This window comes from Serinus canaria, chromosome Z (assembly GCF_022539315.1).
Source record: "Serinus canaria isolate serCan28SL12 chromosome Z, serCan2020, whole genome shotgun sequence".
Classification (NCBI taxonomy): Eukaryota; Metazoa; Chordata; class Aves; order Passeriformes; family Fringillidae; genus Serinus; species Serinus canaria.
This window is the reverse complement of record NC_066343.1, coordinates 66334046-66351504: the sequence shown is the minus strand read 5'-3', so window position 1 is coordinate 66351504 and position 17459 is coordinate 66334046. Positions and strand designations below refer to the sequence as shown.

General features: G+C 61.2%; 2 protein-coding genes across 3 annotated transcripts; one reads left to right on the top strand and one right to left on the bottom strand.

Moving 5' to 3' along the window:
* Window positions 1-1374: 1374 nt before the first annotated feature.
* On the top strand, window positions 1375-3867 carry SPAG8 (sperm associated antigen 8). Of its 2 annotated transcripts, XM_050987107.1 has the most exons (6): window positions 1375-1497; window positions 1806-2235; window positions 2864-3026; window positions 3116-3388; window positions 3502-3564; window positions 3648-3867. In XM_050987107.1, exons 2-6 carry the CDS (start codon window positions 2219-2221, stop codon window positions 3795-3797), a joined length of 666 nt encoding a protein of 221 aa, XP_050843064.1. In that variant the 5' UTR covers window positions 1375-1497; window positions 1806-2218; the 3' UTR covers window positions 3798-3867. The 2 variants fall into 2 exon arrangements, with proteins under 2 accessions (XP_050843064.1, XP_050843063.1); XM_050987106.1 differs by lacking the exons at window positions 3502-3564; window positions 3648-3867 and having other exon boundaries at window positions 3116-3241.
* A 561-nt stretch (window positions 3868-4428) lies between these two features.
* On the bottom strand, window positions 4429-15873 carry NPR2 (natriuretic peptide receptor 2). Its single transcript, XM_050987105.1, has 22 exons — window positions 15150-15873; window positions 10173-10372; window positions 9974-10087; window positions 9571-9706; window positions 9386-9480; window positions 9169-9301; window positions 8977-9061; window positions 8773-8893; window positions 8185-8259; window positions 7944-8021; window positions 7701-7805; window positions 7365-7436; window positions 7125-7284; window positions 6896-7051; window positions 6648-6816; window positions 6389-6535; window positions 6095-6218; window positions 5904-5972; window positions 5641-5815; window positions 5456-5554; window positions 5272-5363; window positions 4429-5103 (listed from the first exon to the last, which is right to left on the bottom strand). Exons 1-22 carry the CDS (start codon window positions 15871-15873, stop codon window positions 5050-5052), a joined length of 3183 nt encoding a protein of 1060 aa, XP_050843062.1. The 3' UTR covers window positions 4429-5049.
* Between the last annotated feature and the right edge of the window lie 1586 nt (window positions 15874-17459).

The window sequence follows — 17459 nt, the reverse complement described above, 5'->3', positions numbered from 1 at the left end:
CCTAGGGTTGTTTGGTGGGGAATCTGGGGATGCTCCTAGGAAGACCACCAAGGGATGCAAGCTGGGGCAGGATCCCAAAGCTGTCACCCCTTCAGCATGAGCTGGTGTAGGGGTGCACCTCAGGGACCACCACAGGGCCTGTGGCTGAGCATGGGGGCATGACCAGCAGCATGCAAGTCAGAACCCTCACAGTAAGCTGCCAGCCCTGGGAGCACCCTGGCACCAACCCCTCGCCAGGGGCAGCAGGGCAGATGTGGCCCCAGTATGGGGAAGCCATCAGATGAGCTTGGGACACGTCTCCCATTTCTCCCTCCTCCCCACAGCTGTGCAGCAGACGGGCGTGGAGGAACCCCTGGTTGGCACGGGGCTGAGGGCCCACAGGGAGGAGCGGTCCCCAGTGGGGGCCCCCCCGGCCCGCCGAGGCCAGAAGGACGGAGCACATCCCCAGCCAGGAAAAACAGAGGCCCCAACGCAGAGTGCACAGTGCCCCGTCGACACACACCACAAAGCGCTGGAATAACAGCCCTCACTCCCGAGCCTGCTGCCTGGTATCAAAGGGCCCTTCTTCTTCTCGGCCTCCGCGGGGATGGGGCCAGGGGCCCATCGAGGGCTGGTGGTGAGAGGAGGCTGCTGCTCCACACCAGCAGGCACAGGCTGCACCCAGCCAGGCGCTGGGCACGTCCCACCCCATCACCCTAGGGCAGCTGGGGGTCCCTGGGGCAAGCGGGCATATTCCAGTGCGAGGCCCAAGCAGTGTGGCAGTCACTTGGGTTAAGCCGTGGGGAGCAGTGTGTCTTCAGGAGCCCTGGGCATGTCCCTCCTGCTGCCTCAGTGGGGCTGCGCTGGCTCTGCCCAGGTACAGTGCATCCCCAAGAGCTAGCTGTGCCCTAAGTGGTGACCCCAGGGCACTGGGACAAGACGGCATGGGGTACATACATCCCAGAGGTGGGGACAGCCTTGACCTTGTAGTGCAGTGCGGGCACCATTGTGTCCCTGCAGCCCCGCGCCCCGATCCCCTGACACTGCCATCCCTCCGCACTGCCGTGCCCCACACAGCCCCGTCCCCCCCGTCCCTGTTCCCCGTGCCCCACACAGCCCCGTCCCCCCTGTCCCTGTTCCCCGTGCCCCACAGAGTCCCGTCCCCCCGTGTCCCTGTTCCCCGTGCCCCACGCAGTCCCGTGCCCCGCCCCGCCCACTCCTTAGAGACCACGCCCATTAGCCGTTTAACTCACCCTCTTGCCCCGCCCAGCCTGTAGCATGGTCACGCCCCCTCTGGGTCTCTCCGCCAATGGGAGGCGCGCACACGAGAGGCTCCACCCCCGTCTCCATGGAGAGAGGCGCGTCCTGCCACGCGCATGCGCAATGGAGCCGGGAGGCTGCTCTGCCGGGGCGTGCGGCCCAGGCTGCGGGCAGCGAGACCCCTTGGGGTAACCCCGGTGGGGAGAGCCAGGGGCAGGCTCTGTGGAGCGCTAAGGGCCAGGGGGGAATGACAGGATGGTGGGTCCGGTCTGGGGGGAGGTCGCCGCGGGGAGGGGGCTGAGCCTAAGCGGGGGGGAGGAAGCGGGGGCTGCTGGAGGTCAAGGGGAAAGAAGGGAGTTACGGAAGGGGAGACCCCTCGAGATGACAGGCCCAGCAGGAGGCACTGCTTCTGTCCCCAAAAGGAGAGGAATCCCTTCCCCAATGTGAAGGTGACACTGCAGAGGACGCGGGGTCAGGACTCGGCTGTGCTGGTGGGGGCTGGGGCCGTGGTTGGCAATGGCGGATGCGCCGCTCTACCTTTCTTCAGGGTCTGTTCCCACCTGCAGGGGCGCTCTGAGAAGCCATGTGGGTCCCAGATGCCATGGGGAGAGGCCGCCGTTCAGGGTCCAGGGTGATGAGCCCCTGCCTGAGGTGCCCGTGGAGAGGCTCTCCTGCTGCGGGAAGACGCTTACAACCACCACCAAGAGGCTCCAGGAGATGTCAGAGATAGCCAAGCCGCCCCAGGAGATATCAGACACAGATGAGCTGCCTACTGTGGCCCTACCAGTCATGCCCAGCAGGGTGCCATCCCCAGAGACTGGGAAGGATCCTTCTGGGATCAAGCTGCCTCCCTGGCTTGGGAAGTGGGGGACCAGCCCCGAGGAGGAGTCCCCCTCCACACTGCCGGCGCTACCCTCCACCCCACCCACGCTGGCAGAGAAGCCCAGCCAGTCGGTGCCCCAGCGAAGCCACGTGACCCATGACTGGCAGAAGGAGGTAACTCCATAAGGGAAAATGCCCCTCAGAGTTGGCCCCATCATGTCCCACATGCTGATCTTGTGAAGCTCCCTGCTCCTGGGCAGACACATCTCTTTAAATAGCCACCCGGACGACCTTGAGCCCAGCAGGATAGAAAAGGGTTGAAACTCAATAGCACAAAAGGCACAGGCAGGCACGTGGGGAGTAATTGTAAGGCAGGAGGGGAGCTGGGATCTCACTGCTGGGAAGCAGGAGCTGAGTGTCACAGCTCATCACAATGATGTGGGGATGCCTGCTTGGGTAAGCCAAGCTGGGGTGCATCTGACGGACCAAACTGTGCCACGGGGACTGGGGACTCCGTGGGTTGTTAAAGTGCCAAAAGAGCACTTGCCCAGGGGCAGTCTGGGCACCCAGGTGCTTGGGACTGCCATAGAAGGCTGGTTCACCTCCACCAGGCAGGACAGGTCAGCCCTGCCCAAGCGGTGTCCCTGCTCCAGCTTTCCCAGCCTTCTCGCCAGAAAGATGGTAACACCTCTTTACAGCTTATGCCTCTAGGGCTACCAAAAGCCTAAAAGCCGGGAGCAGGCATGGGGAAGTGCAGCATAGGCTCCTGCCTCCTTCCACAGCCCCCACTGTCCATCCCTAGGTACTCGTGGATCCCCTGGACTCTCGGCCACAGAAGGATTTGTGCAGTGAGGACTTACAGCATGGCTACGATGGACTGCCAATCCACCAGTTTCTCTCCTCACTCACTGACAGCTCCCTCCCGAAGAACTGCCCACCCCTCAGGGCCATGCTGCTGGGGCAAGGTGAGGCTGATCCCAACAAGCTATGTGCACCCCAAAAAGGCAGCAGGGGAATCTTAGCTGGGAGGCTGATGGCACCTTCTCCTCTGCAGGACAGCGGAAGGCCACACTGGCATCCATGCTCTATGAGAAATACAGGCAAGCCTGCACTCCCACATGAGATCCACCCTTGGGGCTATGCCCCAGAGGAGGGGACCTGGGGAGGCAGGGATCCCAGAGCTGAGAGGTGTGGGGTCTGCTCTGACTGCAGTAAGGAGACAGAGGAGGAGATCCATCCCCGCCCGAGGCGCATGGAATCTATCTCCACCACACATCACGACTACCGTGCCATGGGTTTCCAGTCCACACCCCAGCCCACCACCCAGGTACAGGCAGTAGGCATCCCCTACCAGCTTTCAGCAGCCTCCAGGGAGGCAGCAAGGCTCTTGTCCTTCTGAGCATGCCATCCCCTCCAGCTCACATTTTGCTTTCACTGCAGCGTCACAATTACTTAACGGAGCAGCCAACCAGCTTCTGGCTGGAGCAAGCCCGCGGGCAGCCGGTAAGGCCCCCACCAGCCTGTCCTGCCAGTACTCTGGGAGTCTCAGCTGCTGACAGACATCTCTCCAATTCTCTCCTCTCCAGGGTGTCACTGCCCTCTTCGGCAGAAACATTCCCTTCAAGAGGAATGCAGACTTCTCCACTCCCATTACCATGTACTTAGGGCATCCCGAGCCCTTCAACCTCTGTGACCCTTATGACCCCCTGAGCAGACAGCTCCAGTCCCACAAGTAATAAAACACAAGGGGACACAGGTGGTCCCAGCATCCTTGCCTACTCCAAGCCTGTCCTCAAGCTGCATGTTTGGAAGGGGAGCACTGTGTCCCCGGGATCTCTAATCCCGTGAGAGCATGAAGCAAAATGGAAAACGCTTCAGCCCTGTTGCAAGTCACTGTTGACCCAAAACACATTGTGGTCCCAAGATTTCCTCCTTAAGCATGGAGGCAGAGCCCCTGGCAGAGCCCCATCCCCTGGGACACGTCCCCTCCTGGCGCACGCAGTGGGTGACAAGCAGCCGTTGTTCCAGTCCCCAGGCACAGGTGTGTTCCAGTAAGAGGCGGCAGCGGGGCGGCCAGAGCATGAGCTCAGAGGAACGCACTGCAGCCCTCACGCCAAAGCAAACCCACGGCAGCCCTGCCTTCCCAGCACCGCCCAAGCCCTCAACAGCCGCTGCTGCGACCGCCCAGCACTGGCTCCCCATGCCCACGCTCCTGCCCTGTACCGCAGACAGACCCCCGGGATAGGATCTCTTGGGATGTTTCAGGCAGCTGTCGCCAGCCCAGGCTGAGTTCCATATTGGCGTTCCCCCGGCCTCCCTCCCCACTTGGCATGCTGGGGAAGAGCGAAGTAGAGGCCACAGGACAGATGGATCTGGGGAAGTTTGTATTTCAACAAAATTGTTGCAGCGAGTCCTATATTTACACCTGGAGGAGGGATGGGTATTTACATGACCCGGTGGGGTTATATACAGGGGAAGGGGAGACTGGGGAGGGGGGGAGCTGCGGCATTGAAGCCTGACCTGGCCAAGGAGTCAGTCTTGGCAGGAATCCCCATTTCCCCCCACCCCAGGGAGAGGTTGACATGGGCACAACTTCTGCTGGGGGCCAGGTACTGAAAAGAGACGGCAAAGTGCCCTGCGGGGCAGCCAGGCCCCGGAGAAGCTCAGAGCCAGCTGAGCCACAGGGGAGAGGGCAGGGGTGACAGACCTCGGTGACTGGGGGGAATACAAGGGCTCTTGGGCTGGATGGGGGTGGTTACCCCACTCCAGCAGAGGCTGTGGGGAAGGTGGGCTTTGCTGGTGCTGATGGAGGGGAGCAGACGGTGCTCTGGCCGCTGCCCCACCTTGCCCAGGCCCTGCTGAAGCAGGGGGGCTGCAGAGTCAGGTGGATGCAGTGATGGGGGGGTGCCGGTGCATCCTGGGGCACCGGAAAGCACTGGTGGCCTCTTTGAGCAGGGGCCTCTGCCACAGCCACTGGGCTCAAATGACTTAGGGGTCTTTCCTCTCGCCTAGCAGCCAGTATGTCCGCATCTTTCCCTTGCCCTGGAGGCAGAGGTGAGCAAGTTATAACCTGCCTGCCCCTGGAGCTGCTTCTTGGGTGTCATCCCCAGCACAGAGAGCAACAAGGGGTCCCAGCCCAAACCCACTTCCCCATCACATTTCCCTGTGGTTGGAAAGGCTGGTACCCCAGCAGCATCACTGTGCCCTCACCTTCATTTCTACATCGCCACGCAGCTCCAGCTCAAAGCAGCCGAACTCATCAAGGACTTCTTTGGTGGCAGATGAGACATGGATCTTCAGGGCTGAATAGCACAGAGGAGCAAGAGAGACATGGCTAGGTGCCATGGAAACAGGTCACACCTCGTGGCTCTAGACTTCAGCTGCCCTGGCTTACCCTGGCCGTTGGATTCCATGCGGGATGCGGTGTTCACTGTGTCCCCGAAGAGGCAGTACCGTGGCATCTTCAGACCCACCACTCCGGCGCACACGGGACCTGCAGGCACAGAGGCACTCAGGGATGCAGCAGGGTGGGCAGGTGGGTGGGCAAGCACCCCCCAGCTGGCCAGCATGGGGGCTCACCGGTGTGTATGCCGATGCGCAGGTGGAGCTGGTCGTTAGGACGGTGACGGATCTTGAAGGTTTTGACAGCCTCGAGCAGGGCCAGGGCCATACGGACAATCTCACGGGCATGCAGCTTCCCATTGCGCACCGGCAGCCCCGAGACCACCATGTAGGCATCCCCAATGGTCTCCACCTGTGGGGGCAGGGGGTGCAGGTACAACCTGGACTCCTTGCTGCCTGCCTCACTCTGGGGAGCTGTGCTTGCTCACCACACCACTCACCTTGTAGACGTCAAAATTGTCGATAATGGCATCAAAGCAAGTGTAGAGATCATTCAGCAGCATCACGACCTGGATGGAACAAAGGTGTGTGTGTCTCTGGGAGAGGACATGTCCCCCCAGGGACGGCACTGCCAGGGTGTGAGACCTCCACCAGCCCCACAGAGGTGCTGCCCCCCAAGTCATCCTCTCACCTGCATGGGAGTGCTCTCTGCTGAGAGGGCAGTGAAGCCCACAATGTCACTGAAGTAGATGGTGACACTGTCGAAAGCCTCAGCCCGCACTGTCTCTCCACGCTTCAGCTGCTCTGCCACAGAACTGGCAAGGATAGTGGTGAGCTCCGCCCCAAACCCACTGTTCCCCCTGCAACCCTTGCCCCATACCATCATGGAAATCTAGCAAGGGACCCCATACTTGCACAGGAGCAGGTGCATGCTGAACCCACACCAACCCTCAGACCCACACACCCCCTTGTGTCCCCCTCTCACTGGGGCAAAATCTGGTAGAGGAGGTTCTCTGCCTTGCGCTTCTCCTCCAGGTAGGCCTGTGTCCTCTCTTCCACCAGCTTCTCCAGGTTGTTGGCATACTGTTCCATGCGTGACAGCAGGTTGTCCAGGATGCTGGTGCTTCCCTCCCTGGTGGGGTGCAGTCAGTTGTCACTGTGGGAAGAGGCGCCCCGCAACCACCACCCCCATGGCTGTCCCCGCTTCCACCCAGAGCCACCATCCCCATGTGCCAACCACCCACTTGTTGAATCTCCGGATGAAGATCTTGATCTGACTGAAGTCAGGGCGTTCGGCCGGCTCCTGTGCCCAACAGCGTTCCATCAGCACTGCCAGCTCCTCGCTGTGCACCCCGATGTCGATGGAGGGGCGGAAGAAGGGCTTCTGGCTGTTACGCACCTTCTGCACAATCTCTGCCGGGGTGTGGCCAACAGTGAGCACCAGACTTCCATGGTGGGGCCAGAGCTCCACACATGTGCTCTCCATCCTCACCTTTAGGGCTCAGGTCCATGCCCTCAATGTAGAAGGGGCCATTGCGCAAAGCAACCTCCTGCACGATGATGCCGAAGCTGTAGACGTCAGCTTTCTGCATGCCTGGGGTGGGCAGGTGTCCCTTCTGCAGCAGCTCTGGGGCTGTCCACAGCTTCTCTGGTTGGACAAAGAAATGGAGCAGTGAGACAGAGCCACCTCATTCTCCTGGTCCTCCCAGATAGGCACTCACTGGCATAGAGTGCATGTGTGTCCTCATTGTCGCTGGGTGAGCGGAAGCTGGCCAGACCATAGTCAGTGATCTTCAGCACAAAGCGGCTGTCCACCACGCAGTTGGATGACTTGAGGCTGCCATGATGGCCAATGATGCTGTTGTGCAGGAAGGCCATTCCCTGGAACAGATGGACACATGAGTGAAGCTCATATCTCTCAAGCTTCTCTCCCCATCCCCTCACACTCCTCAGTTGGATACCTTGACAATGTCATTGATGAGGGAGTAGCGAAACATCCAGTCCAGGTTGATGCTCTCGTTCTCCAGGACATCCTGTAGTAACACATTGAGTGGACCCCACCAAGCACCCAGGTCATGGTGATGGCAGCCTCACCAAGTGCCCAGCTCGGGGGTCTGCAGCACTCACCCCCCCCCCCCCCCACTGGCCTCTGACACCTGCTTGGACAGCTCAGCTGTGAGCACCATTGGGAGGGCTCAGGCAGGCACCAGCATCCACAGCCCTGTCCACAACATGCAGGCCAGCTGGGTCACCAGGAATGTCTAAGTGTCACCTGCAGTGTCCCCAAGCCCTTCTACCTGCAAACTGCCCCGTGGGCAGTACTCGGTGATGATGCAGATGTTGGGGGGGTCGATGCACGCCCCGATGAAGCGGGTCAGGTGGTTGAACTGGATGTCTCTCATCTGCAGGTGGGAGTGGACCCAAGATAGTCTTGAGGTCAAAGGGCATGAGCTGCTGCCCCTGCTACCCTCCCACATGACCAGGACCAATCCCTGCACTCCCAGGCAGGTTGCCCAACCTAGCCCAGACCCCAAACCTACATGCTTTAGCTCAAAGAGCACCTGCCGCGTCAACTCGATGCGCTTCTTGTTGATGTGCTTAATGGCCACGACATTGCCCTGGGGTGTTTGGGAAGAGGAAAAAGTCAATGTCCACTGGATGAATTTGTGAAGGGGAGCAAAGTGCCAACACCCTGCAGGATGGGGGTGCAGCCAAGTGGGAGCACAAGAGAGCTGGGGCATTTCAGGGGGAGGGCTCAGCTCCTTGCCTGCTAGCACTGACCTTGAAGTGGCCGGTGTTGGCGAAGATCTGGTACTTGCCATGGGTGGTCATCAGGGAACCATAGCTGGAGCCACGCTGTGGGAAGGAGGGGATTAGGGAGAGGAACTCTGGGATGGAGGGATGACCTGCACCAATGGAGCAGGGCAGGGACATCCAAGGTGTGCAGGGGATGGTGCAGGATGGTCTCTAAGGGTCAGGGCTTAGAGATGTAGGAAAGGAGAAGGCCTCCAGGATGAGGCACTGCACAGAGTGTAGGACATGGACAAGGTATGTCTGTAGGGGATGGAGGGCAGCATAGGGGCTTCATGAAGTACAGTGGTGCACAGAGGATTCAGGGCTATGTAGAGGAAGGATCTACATGGCTCTGCAGGGGATGGAAAGTCATGCCAGGGATGGATGGAATAAGTTTCTATAGGGAATAGAGAGCTATAAAAGGATGAAGGGTTGTGTTGAGGAGAGATGCAGTGGGTCTATGGTTCTGTAGGAAACAGAGGATCAAGAAAGGGATCAACAGGGAGTGGTGTCATGAAGGGAGGGAGGGAGGGCAGTACAGGGGCAGGGTGGTGCCCCAGGGATGGCTCCTCTCACCAGGGACAAGGTGAGCCGGCTGCCCGCTGCCTTGTGGTACCGCTCGGGACTTCCAAACTGCAGCTCATCCCAGCGGATCCTCCAGAGCATGCTGGCAAGCTCCTTCTCCAGCATCAGCTTCCTGGGGGACACATAAGGGGTCAGGCTTTCATCTCCTCTGCCCTGCCTGCCCACCCACCTATCAGAGGTTCCCCCAGTCCTGACCTGAAGATGAGGAAGCTGGAGATGCCAAACATGACAAAGGTGAGGCCAGTGCCCAAAGCCACGATGGCCAGCATAGAGAGGGGGGCTGCAGGCAGGAGAGGATATGTCAGGGTGGCCCAGCTGGCTGTGACAGCCAGACTGACATTCACCCGTATGAAAGCTTGCTGGGGTCCAAAGGATGTGGGGACCCACTTTTATCACAGGAGGGATCATCCACATCAAAGACACAGGGAGGGTTGTCCAAGGGGGGAGCCCCCTTCACCCAGGGGATGGGTCGTCCCAGCCAGTGGATTTGCTTCTCCACACCCGAGTAGTGTCCCACCACCTAAGGCAGGCAGAGAGAGATGAGGCCACCCCCAGACCCCACCATCCCATCCCCCAACCCCGGCCAGGAGGAACCTCTCCCCACCTCATACTGCCCAGTCTTGGGGTCGCTCATGGCCCATAGATTGAAGTCAGTGTCCCGGTCATTGTTGCTGTCCATGCTCACAAGCCCTGTGACACCTGTGGGAAAATTAAGATGCAGGTAGGATGGGCACTGAGTTCCACCAACCCCACAGCACCCACAACCCACTGCCCCCATCCCAGTGTTACCCTGGAACTTGCGGTCCCGCATCTTCTCGATGATGTGGGTGGCGTTTTTCTTGGAGCCGCCCTCACGCAGAGTCTCATTCAGCACCATGGCGTACAGCAGCATCCCATCATAGAAACACCCCGCCACCAGGTTCATCTGCCAGGGGGAATCTGAGCACACCCACAGCCACACACACACAGGAGCATCCCAGAGCCTTCACACTAGCACCACACACCCACCCACCACCCCATAACCACTCTGGGGCCAACATGCACCCTGGAGGAATGGCAGTGCCTGTGGCTGTTCCCACCAGATATGATCCCTCTGGGACTGTCTGTGGCTGTGCTCCACCCTCTGCATCCTGGTGCCTCAGACCCGTGTGAAGGGACCCCACCACCCCAGCATACAGGTGGACTCACTCACCAGGGAGTAGTTGAGCTGCACCCCAAATTTCTGCTTGGCTCGCAGAATGAGCTGGGTTTGGAAATGCTGGTACTCAGGGTTTTGGGGCTCATAGTAGGTGATCACCAGCACCATCTGCAACCGAGCACAGCACCCTGGTTCACATACGGGGGCCAGCCTTGGGGAAGTTTCTGTCCTCAGGCAGGTGGGCATAGCTAACCTGAAAAGCCTCACGCAGTCCTGAGTCCTCGCCTGGGCTCTCCTGCCAGGGCTTGAAGGGGTCACGGGCAGAGTCACCCCGCAGGCTCTCCCCGAAGACATCCAGGTAGAAGAAGACGTAGTCGCCATTGGTGAGGTTCTCCTGTTGTGCCAGCTGCATGATCTGCCGCAGCATCTCTGGTGGCCCACAGAGATACACCACTGCCAGAGAGAGGCAGGGGCTTCAGCGGGGCAGGGACCCCCCACTGCACCCCAGGCACACAGCCAGGGATGGGGCAGGTGGGGCAGAGCAGCCCTGGGAGCACCGGGAGGCTGCAGGGGGCAACGGAGCAGGCACATGGGGCAGTGCTTGGCTCACCACCTCCCTGCAACCCATGGCCAGACCCACAGCCTCTGCTGGCACAGACCCACTCCTGCCCCATCAATCACCTCAGACTGAAGGAGGACAGGAGAACAGGGAAAAATCTGCTGGAAATCATGAGGTGGCTGCCCCAGGCACAGACCCCTCGCACCCTGATCCAGCAAAAGCCAGCCAGAGGATGTCTCCCCCCTGCATCGGCTTCCGGGCTGCTCCATGCCAGCCCTAGCCACGGAATCAGGGGGGCTGGGAGAGGCACTGGAGCCGTGCGCCGGAGGCCCCTGGGGAACCCGGGCTGTGGAATGGGACAAACCCATGTTTGGGTTCGTGGCCGGCTGTCTGTGCGGCAGGAATGCGCAGGTTCCCAGATTCCAGCACCTTCGGCGGCCGCTAATTGGAAACAGAGCATCTCGCCGGTGTGACCCACACGGCAAGGGGGTGCCCGGGCCCCGTCAGGACGTCCCGCCTGCCCCCACCCTCTGCCGAGGGCTCGGTCAGCCCCCATGGGATGCCCACCCAAGGGCTGTGTGGGGCCGGCGCACCGCTGGCACAGGGCATCACAGACTGAAGGGATGGGCGCCTGAAAGTGTCCGAACCCCCCGAGCAGGGGCCCTCCGTGCCCTTGCTGAGGATCCTGACACTGCCTCCTCCCTCCCCCCGGAAAACCAGGGCCCCCGCTCCAGCCAGTCTGGCTGGGAACCCTGGATTGAGCAACGAAGGAGGCGGCGGCAGCGGGTGCTGGAGGAATGTCACGCTTGGGCGCTGGCCCCGACACACAGCTCCTCCGCATGGGGCCCAGCACCCCGGATGAGAGGCGGCGATGGGGACAGCAAGGAAGCACTCCTGGAAGGGGTCTCTGCTGCTGGAAGGCACCCAGCTACGCAGGGACCCAGCCATGTGGGCAGCAGGGCTGGCAGCGTCACCCACGGGGGCAGTGAGGAAGCCCCCAGGTGGGAGAAGAGACCCAGCACAGCCACCTTGGGCACAGGGAATCCACAGCACTGTGGGGAGCTGCTCCTGGGCACGGGGGAGGGAGAAATAGCAGCACCGTGGGCTGTGTGTGAGCAACAGCCTGCTTCAGGGTTTGAAATGGTTCCCTCTGAATGCTGCAAATACTTCAAATAAACACTCTTGGCTTCTCCACTTTGCTAGTCCTGCATCAAGAAATATCTCCAGATTTCTCATGCAGGGTGGACAGCTCAGCCCCTCCCCAACACCCAGAGCCTGAGGGTTTCCCCCAGGGACATAGAGGGGACCCTCCCCATCCCACTGCAGGCACCAAGAAAAGGGAGCCACAGGGGCTAGGGAGCCACAACAGCTGGTGGCAGATGGTGGGACACTGCAGGCAGCCAGCCCCTGCGGCGGCAGCAAAAGCCTGCCTGGTCAAAGGCCACCAAGCAAGGGGATGGACGGCGCCTAGATGGCTCCCTGGGGACAGGCTGCATGAGCTGTGCAGAAGGAAGGGTCAATGCTTGGGGCTCTCGCTGAGGCAGGCAGCTGCCTCCAGCTGGCAGCTTTCTGCACGGCCAGCAGCGCCTTAGGGGGCTAAGGCACCCCCAGGGGCCGGCAAATGGCCAAAGGCAGCCACAGCATCACCCAGGACAAGGGGAATGAAGTTCTGCAAGGCTGGAGTATATCCAGACCCTGACATTTATTTAGGGGGTGTCTCTGGCATAGGGGCAGAGTGCCTTGTCCCAGGGAAGGGGCAAGACCACGAGCATGCAGGTGAGGTGGCAGAATGCTGCTTGGTCCCTGTATGATGGAAGATAACCCTGAAATGAGGGCAAATCCCAGGTTCAGGCAGAAAATCCCAGTTTCAAGCAGTTCCACCAGCATAGGGCACTGCAGCACAGAGACCATGGCCCTGGCCCAGGGAGAGTGTGGGGGTGAAGACCAAATGCACTCCCCTCCAGCAGCACCGCCCAGCCATCTCCCCAGGCAGGGCACCTGGGCTTTTTGCAGGCAGATGCTCCGGTAATTCTCTCAACCACAGCTCTAATTATATCAGCGCTTTTGCAAATGGTAGGAGAGACGTGGGCCCCTGCACGTCTACCAGGCACTGCTGAGAGGGGCAATCCCACCCCCCCTCGTGCCCGTTCATTAGACCTGTGAATGTCAAGACCAGCAGTGCTAGGGATGCACAGAGGGGTAGGGAAGCAGCTTTCTCAGCTTTCTCTAGGAAATGTTCACCAAGCTCCTGCCCATGACTTGGGAGAAGGAAGTCTCCCAAGAGGGATGATAGATGGTGACATGGATGCAGCTGAGAACCCTGCTTCTATCTCCCTGCCATTCCATGCAGGAGTTCCAACCCCTGGAACAGTCCTGCAAGTCTCCATTCCCAGTCCCACACACCTGGGCTAGGAAAGGACCTACAACCATCTCTGCAGCCCTGAGCACCCACTTCTGTGGGGCTAAGACCTCAGCCCCACTCAGCCCCACACTCTGGTACCATTTCTGAGCCGTGGTACCATTTCTGAGCCGTGGTCAGAGAGGCCCAGACCCTCTCAACATCCCTGCCTATGGCAGGGGAATGGAACTAAATGATCTGTAATGTCCCTTTCAACCCAAGCTTTTCCATGTTTCTGTGTTACTATGACCCTAGCTTAGAAAGCCCTCAGGTCTCTGCCCATGCCTGGCCTTCTCCCCCATCAGCCGTGACCCCCTGCCTGCACCAGGAGGAATTGATTCCCATTGGAGTGATTTACAGCACCAAGATGGAAACGTTGATGGGAATCACTGTTTCCAGCCCTTCTCCCTGCAGAGTCCTTTGCCCTCATCCCATAATAAGCTCCAAACCCCATGGCTGGTGATGGCACAGGCAAGAGCTCCCATCCCAGTGGGGCAGCCATGGGATGCTCACTCCATGGACTCAGCTTCACTGGTCTCAATCCTGATGGGAACCCAGTCCAGTACCCCAAAGCACCTCCCCCTGCAGCCTGGTCCTGCCCGGCCTTGGACACAAGTCCTGCTGGCCCATCTGGCTCCACTAATCTGGGCTAGATGTCCTTCCTAATGACACAGCATCTCAGAATCCATTAAGAAGCATTGCAGAGTGGCTGACTCCAGGATTGATACACCCTGCTCATCAATAATGAAAGAGCATCAGGCTGCCCTTGCTCTCCAGCTGCCTCTGTAAGCCCCTCCATTTCCTCCCGCTCCCAATATAGCTGCTCTCCTGGGGCACTCGCAAGGCACCAAATTGATTTATCCCTCCATCAGCAGGGTGGGGCAATCACAGCTCAGTGCTGGGGGTGCAGCAGGGACAAGGTACAGCCCGGGGTGCTCAGGTGCCACTCTGGAGGGCTCTGCCTGAGCACGGCACAGCCACCTAGGTATGTGGGCACCATGGTTCTCTAGGTATGTAACCACAGCTGATGCTGTCCTCCAGAGAGCCACATCCCCTCCACCACCTTCAGCCTCCAAGGACATGCCTGGGTCACCCTGATCCTGCTAACACAGAGGGTGAGGTGGTCCCACAGGGTGCCCCTTACAGCCTGTGTCCCAAGAGCTGGGGGTCTGCTATGCCCCCAGCTCTTGGGAGCATAGCAGACCCCCACACTATGAGAGACACTATGCCCCCTCCTACTGCAGCATCCTGGCCTCTCCACTGACACAGAGTATGGTCTGGGAAGGGGCTCAGGTTCTGTCTTGTCTCCTGTGAACTCATCTCTTGTGCAGGTTCTGCTGCTCCTCCAGCCCCACTGTGACAAAATGTGCCCAATCCTTACTGCATCCCACACAGAGCCCATTTTGCCCGCCCCTCCCTGTGTCCCACATGGGTTGCACTGTGTCTCCAGCCCCTCTTGTGCTCCACAGGGGTCCCACTCTTCCTTTGGCCCCTTGCCATGCCCTACCATAGGTGTCACTCTGTCCACTCCCTACTGAGTCCCACCAGATCCTTGTTCCCTTGCCATGCCTCACACGGGCACCATTTTGCTCTCGACCCCTCACAAGTCCCACTGTGTCCTCAGACCCTCACAGTGCCCCACAAAGGTGCCACTGTCTCCCTGGACTTTTGCTGTACCCCACACGATCACGCTCTGTTCCTATCCTCTTTCTGCGCCCCACATGTTTTCTCACTGCCCTCTCTGACACTTGCTGTGCTCTATGTGGATCTCCATTGCCCCTTAATCCCTTGGTGTGCCCCAAACAGGTCCCACTGACACCCCTGGTCCTTTTTTGTGCCACACATGCATCCCACCATATTCCTAGTCCTTTGCTGTGTCCTGCAGTGGTCCTGCTGTATCCCCATCCTTTCTCTGTGCCCCAGATGTGTCATGCTGCTCCCTTAACCCCTTGCTGTACCCTACATGACATCCACGGTCCCCCAGTCCCCTTGCTGCACCCCATCCTTCCCCCTGCTGTGCCCCAGACGGGTCCACTGCCCCCCACCGTCCCCCCCACAGATCCCATCGCATCCTCAGCCCCTTGCTGTGCCCCGCGGAGGATTTTGCCTCCCTCCCTCGAAGCCCTACGCAGATCTCCCGAGGGGAGCCCCCTCCGCTCTCCCTTCCTCCTCCCACTCCCACACCGCCGCCTCCGCTCCGCGGGCGCTCAGCCCGGTCCCGCCCGTGGTCACGGTGTCCCCCCCCGTACCCCACGCCGCGCCACCCCACGCACCGCGCCCGTTGGCTTTGATGAAGTGGACGGCGGTGTCGGGGCCGCCCTCCTCGGGGGAGTAGATGTGGACGGTGACGGTGAGGTTGTTGCCATCCTGCAGCTCCTGGTAGACACCCTCGACGGTGAAGTAATAGGGTCGGTCGTCGGTCTTGCGGTCCACGTAGAGGAGCACGGCGCGGGCGCTCCAGTTGAAGTGCGCGTGGAGGTGGGAGACGAAGGCGCCCAATTTGGGTGCCGAGGGCCCGGTGCGCACCGTCGTGCTGTAGTGCTCCCGTTTGCGGCTGAAACCCGCGGCCACCGCCCCGCCGGTGATGAGGGGCAGCCGCCAGTGAGAGGCGAAGCGCCCCACGGAAGCGGCGGGATATACGCAGCCCGGCCCGAACAGCACGTCGGGGTCGTGGTAGAGCTTCAGGTCCACGGCGTTAAGCGGTGCCACGTACTCGGAGCAGGCGCCCTCCAGCTCCGAGCTCATGAACTCGACGCGCACCGAGAAGGGCCGCGGCAGCAGCGGCGGCTCGCCCCGCTCCAGCGCTTCCAGCGCCAGGCTGAGCGCCGGACCCACGCGTGGCCAAGCCCACGCGTAGCTCACGTTGCGCTCCGGCAGCACCACCGCCACCGTCAAGTTGGCGGGCGCCCCGTCGGGGGTCGCCGCCCGCCGCCCCGCGCCCGTCGGTACCGGCAGTAGTAGCAGCGCCAGCAGCGGCAGCGGCAGCGGCGGAGCCATGGGCCGCGCTGGCTCCTCCGCCCCGGCCGCCGCCCGCCGCTCCGGCGCCCCCGCCGCGCCCCCGCCCCGCCGACCGCCACCGACCGCCCTCCCCCGGGGGGGCGGTGCCGCCGGTCCCCGCCCGGCCGGACGGGCACGGGGATGGGCGGCACCGCGACGGGGCGGGGGGCGGTGTCCCCGGAGAGGGGGGGCCAGGGGTGGGGCTAGCGGGGAGGGGGGCGCTGGTTGGGGTGGTGGGGGGATGGCGGGACGTTCGGCCTCTCTGGTTTCCAGGCTGGCGGCCCCTGGAAGGCAGGGACTGAGGGAAGGAGGGAGTGCCCGTGTTTTAGGGGGTCCGGGAGGGGAGGTAGGGAGGGGCATCCGGGTTCGGGGTGTCCCCAGTGGGTGGAGGAGCGAGGGAGGTGTGCTTTGGTTCTGGAGAGGTGCAGTGAGGGGGAATCGGAGAAGAGGGCATCGGTTTGGGGCAGGGAACTGGGGTGCTCGGCTCCTGGTGGAGGGGTTGGGGGCGGGCTCGGGGGTCCCATCTGGGGATTAAGGGAGGGAAGTCCCCAGAGCCGGTGGCTCCCAGAGGGCAGTGATTGAAAAGGGGTTACGTGGGATCTAGGGTCCGTGAGGAGAATCGGGGAAGGAGCATTAGGGTTTGGAGCTTCCCCACTGGGTGGGGGCTTGAGAAAGAGGTTTGGGGAGCTGCAGTGAGAGAGCATCCAGGTTCCAGGGTACCCCAATGACTAGGGACTGGAGTGGGGATGTCTCACGCTGGGGGTCTCCAGGGTTTGGGGAAGTCAGTGGGGTGCGGGGGATGTGCATGATGTGGCAAAGGGGTACCCTGGGGAGGGGTGTGAAGATGTGAAGGGATACACGGCTGTGGGGTACAGCCAGCTGGAAGGGGAGAGAATGTCCTGGGTGTGAGTGTCCTCACAAGGGATTTTTGGGAGGTCTTAAATTGTCGGATAAAGGAGGAATCAGGCTCTGAGGAGGGGCTGCCCGGGGTCTGGCTGCCTCCCTTGTAGGGTCTTACAGTTCTGTGGCCGTGTGTGTCTCCGCTGCGGGAAGGGTAGGAGGTTGGAGATGTCCTCGGGGATTTGGGATGCAGGGAGGCACCTGGGGAGTTGGACCCTGAGAACTGGGATGCCCTGGGGAACCAGACGTCCCCGAGACCCAGTGTGTTTGCCCAGCAGTGGAGGGTGCACTGGAACCCGTGCAGCAGGGACCTGGCAGGCAGGAGCCCTGACGGGGCAGAGGGAGCTGAGGGCAGGGGACGGCAGGGGGCTGGATGCCACGGGCATGTCACCGCAGCTGTCACTGCAGCTTTTCGGGCTTCAGCCCCTGTGCTGTGGGACACAGGCCTGTGGGCTGGTGGGTAGGAGGGTGGACGCATACGAGTGGAGCACAGGGGAGCACTCGGGGTGCAGTGAGCCTTGCACAAGCCCCCACGGCGCCGTGGGGCTGGGATGACGAGGGCAGAGGGGGGCTTCCGGTCCTCCCGGGGATTTGGGAAGGACCTAAGGGGATGTCACGGGCTGTTATGGGCTGCCATGGGGGGCCGCCCAGCCAGGGGGACACAGAGGTGCCGTGCCTTTGTTTGC

What these genes read in the sequence shown, in the direction of transcription:
- SPAG8 (XM_050987106.1), top strand. An exon ending in CCCATGACTGGCAGAAGGAG is followed by an intron (nt 2,236 to 2,863) that starts GTAACTCCATAA and finishes GTCCATCCCTAG; the next exon opens with GTACTCGTGGATCCCCTGGA. An exon ending in GGCCATGCTGCTGGGGCAAG is followed by an intron (nt 3,027 to 3,115) that starts GTGAGGCTGATC and finishes TCTCCTCTGCAG; the next exon opens with GACAGCGGAAGGCCACACTG.
- NPR2 (XM_050987105.1), bottom strand. Translation starts at nt 15,873, where the DNA reads ATGGCTCCGCCGCTGCCGCTGCCGCTGCTGGCGCTGCTACTACTGCCG. An exon ending in CCAACACCGGCCACTTCAAG is followed by an intron (nt 8,022 to 8,184) that starts GTCAGTGCTAGC and finishes CAAACACCCCAG; the next exon opens with GGCAATGTCGTGGCCATTAA. An exon ending in TCATCAATGACATTGTCAAG is followed by an intron (nt 7,285 to 7,364) that starts GTATCCAACTGA and finishes CATCTGTTCCAG; the next exon opens with GGAATGGCCTTCCTGCACAA.